We start from the raw sequence: 5962 nt of genomic DNA, 5'->3' as shown, positions 1-5962 counted from the left end.
CAGCACACTGTAGTGGCTGAGTGTCCATTTCCACTCTCACATCAGGACCAACAAGCTGCCATCAGTTAAAAGAATGAGGATCTTTAAGTTCAGAAATGGGATCCACAGATTCTCTGCCTCAGTGGGACTGGGGCCACAGTGCAGTCTCCCTCTTAGATAAATCCTTGTTTATCTCATTTCTTGAGCCTAGTGCTGACTGCCTATAAATCTCAGCCCCCTAATTCTTGGCCCCTCCCCCCGCCACTCTGTGGATGTCTCTCATGGAAAATGGTTCCATTACCCCTGGAGGCTCACCCAGTTTTTCTTGCAACTCCTGTTGCCCAGGCCCCTGGGCTATCCCATGATAGCCAGCCCATCCAGAGACCACTACTTGCTCTTGAAATTTCTTCCCCATGGTCATCTCCTATGCCTTGAAGAAAAAGCTACATGAAGGCAAGTGAAGGGAGCTATTGTGGCTTAGTGGTAAGGAATCACGCTGCCAATACAAAGGTATGTGGTTCAAATCCACCAGTTGCTGCAAGGGAAAAGGATGGACAATCTCTCCTCTGTGATTTACTGTCCCTGAAAAATGCACTGGAGGGTCAACTATGGGTTAATTCTGACTCCATGGTACACAACAGCAACAACAATAATAAGGTAAGTGAGTATTGACAACAGTGCCTGGCCCATGGTTCTCTTCTCCAGAACCACAAACAAGGCGGTTTATGGTCTGACAACGGTGACTTCCAGAGGCCACCAAGGGCCTGCAGGAAGGGTCCTCAATTTTCCATGCACTGCTTATGTTGGGCATGATAACCCAGCTTGGAGCAAAGTCCCCGACTTCCCACCTCTTCCCTGATGCCGCTCAAGGCCATCGCTGCATCTCTCCCCACCCTGAGATCCTTTGCCTCTCACTACCCCTGGCCAGGAGCCCGCAAGGGGCCACAGTACTGCTCTGCTCAAACCTGAGGGCTGAAAGCCACACATGGCATAAGGTCTAAACTCCTTCACCCAGAGCCGCCATTGCCTCCTGCCAGCCCCTCAGTGGACACAGCCTTATCTCGGCCCCTCCTCCAACTCTCCCACACTCCTGCTACAAGCGCCACAGTGTCCTTTGTCACCAGACCATGCCGTGCACCCACAGCCCCACCACCTTTGTACCTGCCATTCCCTCCTCCTGAAGACGGGCCTCTCTTTCTTATCCTTCTGGCAAACCTCTGCTCATCCTGAGACCAGCTCAAAGGTCCATCTGTGTGAACTCTTCTGACCTCCTTTGCAGAAGCAGCCTGTTACTTCCTCCAGTGTCCCCTATCGGGGGAGGGGCAGGGTTTCCTTAAGTAGGTTGTCGCTGTCATTAGGTGCCATCGAGTACAACTCATAGAGACCCTATGAACAGATCTGAGCCCTGTCCTACCCTGCGCCAGCCTCATAGTCTCTGACACACTGCCCACTGCTGCAGTCACTGTGTCAGTCCGTCTTGGTGAGAGTCATTCTTTCACTGAACCTCTTCCAAGTAAAAGCCTACCTTTCCAAGTAAAAGCCTCTCCTCCCAATATGCTCGTGGGAGAAAGATGGACAATCTCCTCTCATGTGATTAACTGCCTCTGAAAACCTGCCATGGGTTTGTTCCGACTCTATGGTACACAACGACAAAGCATTATGCTCAAATTACATGAGATGAAGCCTCACAGTCTTGCCTCCAAGAAGCACTCTGGCTGTACCAAGACCTATCAGTTTGTTCTTTTGACAGTCCATGGGATATTCAGTACTGTTCTCCAACACAATTCCAAGGCATAGATTCTTCTTCTGTAGTCCTTATTCACTGCCCAGCTCTAGATGCACAGTAATTAAAAAGACCATGGCCTGAGTCAGGCACACGTTGGTCTTTAAAATAGCATCATTACTCCTCAGTAATTAGGAGAGGTCCCTGACAGCAGCCTTGTCCAATGCAGTATGTCTCCTGATCTGACTGCTAGTACCAAGGGCACTGACTGTGGATATGTAAGATGAAATAGTTGACAGCTTCAAACTTTTCTTCATCTATCTTGATATTGCCTGCCTGTCCAGTTACAAGAATTCTGTTTTCTTTTTTTTATTTTTATTTTATTATTTTTGTGTGAGTGTACCATCAAATCAGATCTGACTGGTACAGGAGGAGATTGTCCCTCCTTCCCTGGCAGAGCATCTGGTGGATTCGAACCGTGCGCCTCTGGGATTATAGTTGCAGCTCCTTGCCACTAGGCCACCAGAGCTCCCCTGAATTTTGTTTTCTTGATGCTGAGATGTAAGTGCCAGAAGAGACTTTCAGAGTGTATTCATTATGTTGAACATGCATGACATAACCACAGGTATATCCCACAGATATTGGCTGGATAAATTAAATAAATGGATGACATGCCTCTGCCTCATGCACCCACATACCTTCTGGCAAGCACAAGGCCTCTGCTCTCCTGGTCCATGGTCACTCCAGCTTTGTTCAGTCAGAAGAGAAAGTCGGCTGCCTGCACAGAGGCCTGAACCAGAAACAGCAACTCTGGGAGAGGCTGAGGTCTCCCCTTCTTCCACATCTGCAGGTGCCCCAGGAGGACGTTCAGAGTGTCTCATTACACCTTCCCAGAGAGAAACTGCTGTTTTCAGCACAGCGTGGAGGATGGGGAGAGAGAAGGCTTTGACTGCAAATCCAAATCCAGGTTTTGGGATTCCTTCCTGGAATTTCGGCTGGATGGACATCCTCACTGCCTAGAGCAGCACATCAGTTCAGTGTAGGTGATTAGTGGATCTGCGTTTCAAAGTCTCAATCCACAAGGACCAAGCTGAAAATGTCTTGTTTATGAGCTCTGGACTCCAACTAAGCCCGTGGGCCATTAATCATTGATAATTAGGGCAACCGAAATTTCCTTAAAGCACAGTATGCCTCGCCACAGGCTAAGTTGCTTCTTTAACTCGGACATTCCTATCTGCACTGCACCTTCGAGAGGGCTCCAGGTCGTACTGCAGAGTCTTTGAAGTCCTCAGAAGATCGGAGTGCAGTAAGGGACCTGGAACCCGATGGTTATTATGAGCTGTTGAGTCGAGCACTACTCATAGCGACCCTACGAACAACAGACTCGAACCCTGTGCCACCCTCACAATCACACACATGAGCCCATTGCTGCTGTCACGGTGTCAGTACCTCTCGGAAAGGGACATCAGGCATCATACTTGAGCTCCCGAAGATCCTTAAACCAGCATTCAGGCGGCGGCAGATTTCTGCGCAAGAAGCAACGACGAGAGCCGGTGGGGGGAGGAGTGGAGTGGGGACACGGGAGAGACTTGGCGATTTCACGCGTCCCCCACACCCTGGCAATCCCAGGATAGAACTCGTGGGTCGCCACGTGGCTGCGCGGCGGTAAATCCCTTCTCCCTTGCAGCAGCCCCTCACCAAGATGCATTGGGCCTGCTCCGTCTCGCAACCCCCCCTCCCCAATCCCAGGTCCTCAACGCCTGGAGCCCTTAGTGCACCCGAAGGGTTCACCCAGTGGGGTCATGGGCATGGGTTACCTGAAGTCCGGGCTCCCCTGACGCCCTGCTTTCGCAGTCGGCGCCCACCTGGATGGGGATTAGGGATTGAAAGCTGTGACCTCGATCCCCGTGACCCCGGGCTCCGCTTGGTGAGCCCCACTAACGCTCGCGATCTCCATTTCGGAGTCCAATTGGCACCCAGTTCTGCACCCCACCCTGCCTGGGGGTCCCCATCGGCCGCCCGGGACTCTGCGCGTCGGCCCAGTAAAAAAAAAAGAACTAGGAGCGCAGCTAACCAACTCGAACGCAAGGCCTGGAGACGCGATTCGACAGAAAAACTTTTCCAGCAGCCGCAGCTCTGGGGCGCATTCCTCCCGCTCTGAGCGCCGCCACCTCCGCTTCCCGCCCCTCCGCTCGCCCCGCGCGGTCCTAGCGCCCTGCGCTGAAGGCCTCTGGAAGCCTGGAGCACCCCGAGGGGTGCAGCGGGGCAGAAGTGATTCAGGGTTGGGCCTGGAGATCTAGGAAGAAGATGGTCACCGCTCTTCGGTCCACATCTTTGGTCCAAAACAGTATCCTTACCCTGCTCTGCGCCGCCGCCTTCCCTTCAGGGGACTCTGATCCAGGTCTGAGCAGAGTCTCACTTCTAAAGCAAGTCCGCGCCACAGTAGCTCAGACACTTCGCACTGTCCTTCACCACCCACAGCGAGACCTCTGGGTGCTCCCAGGCGGAAAGTGGGTGCCTGGGGAGGAGAACGGAGGGCGACCCCACGCTACAGCCGGGTCTAGGGTCCCGCATTGAGTGCCCTCGCTGGTTTGGCACCCAGCGCCAGGGGCAGTGGGCATTGCGCCACAGTTCGCCTTCCCCGCCCCAGCTCTGTGCTTGGGCCCTCTAGCCGACCATACGGTCTGGCACTAAGACCCAGGAGGCGACGCTGGTCAGGAGGGTTTGGACACTAGAGGGCGACGGCCGCCCGGGTATAAATGCGGAGCCCGTACGGGCCTGGCCATTCGCGACCCGGAGCAACGCGGGCGCGAGCGACCAGGGCTCCGGGGTGGGTGGCGGCGGCGGTGGCAGCAGCGACGCCCCACGCAGGCTGGAGGCCGCAGAGGCTCGCCATGCCGGGAGGACTCTAGCTGCCCCATGGAGTCAGCCGACTTCTACGAGGCGGAGCCGCGGCCCCCGATGAGTAGCCACCTCCAGAGCCCCCCGCACGCGCCCGGCAACGCCGCCTTTGGCTTTTCCCGGGGCGCGGGCTCCGCGCAACCCCTCGCCCCACCTGCCGCCCAGGAAGCGCTGGGCGGCATCTGCGAACACGAGACGTCCATAGACATCAGCGCCTACATCGACCCGGCCGCCTTCAACGACGAGTTCCTAGCCGACCTGTTCCAGCACAGCCGGCAGCAGGAGAAGGCCAAGGCGGCCGCGGCCCCTTCGGGCGGCGGCGGCGGCGGCGATTTCGACTATCCGGGCGCCTCCGCGGGCTCGGGCGGCGCCGTCATGCCGGGGAGCGCACACGGTCCCCCTCCGGGCTACGGCTGCGCGGCGGCCGGCTACCTGGACGGCAGGCTGGAACCCCTGTACGAGCGCGTCGGGGCGCCTGCGCTGCGGCCGCTGGTGATCAAGCAGGAGCCGCGCGAGGAGGACGAGGCGAAGCAGCTGGCGCTGGCCGGCCTCTTCCCCTACCAGCCGCCGCCGCCGCCGCCGCACCCGCACCCGGCGTCCGCGCACCTGGCTGCCCCGCACCTGCAGTTCCAGATCGCGCACTGCGGCCAGACCACCATGCACCTGCAGCCCGGCCACCCCACCCCACCGCCCACGCCCGTGCCCAGCCCGCACCCCGCGCCCGCGCTAGGCGCCGCCGGCCTGCCGGGCCCGGGTGGCGCGCTCAAGGGGCTGACCGGGCACCCAGACCTCCGCGGGGGCGGCGGCGGTTCGGGAAAGGCCAAGAAGTCAGTAGACAAGAACAGCAACGAGTACCGCGTGCGGCGCGAGCGCAACAACATCGCCGTACGCAAGAGCCGCGACAAGGCCAAGCAGCGCAACGTGGAGACGCAGCAGAAGGTGCTGGAGCTGACCAGTGACAATGACCGCCTGCGCAAGCGGGTGGAACAGTTGAGCCGCGAACTGGACACGCTGCGGGGCATCTTCCGCCAGTTGCCAGAAAGCTCTCTGGTCAAGGCCATGGGCAACTGCGCGTGAGGCGCCGCAGCGGGACCACCCTGGGCCAGCCCCTGGCAGGGACCCGGGAAGTGGTTTCGGGTCGCCAGATCTCGAGGTTGTCCAAGCCAGGAGATCCCTGAAAGCCTGGCCTGCCCTGCCTGTCCCCTCCCTTCCACTGCGCTGGACTCTATGCCTCTAGGATGAGAGGTCGGGCACTAGCTTCTCCCTTAGAAAGCGGAGAAGTGCAGTGGGGCAGAGCCGGCAGCCAAGCCGGCAACTCTAGTATTAAGGAACAACCCTGTGCCTTGGAAACGCAAACTC

The 5962-nt window shown here is 57.6% G+C and overlaps 1 protein-coding gene across 1 annotated transcript; it reads left to right on the top strand.

Moving 5' to 3' along the window:
* Positions 1-4502: 4502 nt before the first annotated feature.
* CEBPA (CCAAT/enhancer binding protein (C/EBP), alpha) lies at positions 4503-5680 on the top strand. Its single transcript, XM_006887842.1, has one exon. The coding sequence runs from the start codon at positions 4622-4624 to the stop codon at positions 5678-5680; it is 1059 nt and encodes a 352-aa protein (XP_006887904.1). The 5' UTR covers positions 4503-4621.
* The last annotated feature ends 282 nt before the right edge of the window (positions 5681-5962 follow it).

This window comes from Elephantulus edwardii, unplaced genomic scaffold, assembly GCF_000299155.1.
Source record: "Elephantulus edwardii isolate Elephantulus edwardi_28Jun2011 unplaced genomic scaffold, EleEdw1.0 scaffold00062, whole genome shotgun sequence".
Lineage (NCBI taxonomy): Eukaryota > Metazoa > Chordata > Mammalia > Macroscelidea > Macroscelididae > Elephantulus > Elephantulus edwardii.
Note: the sequence above shows the minus strand (reverse complement) of the source record. Positions and strands in the feature narration are given on the sequence as shown.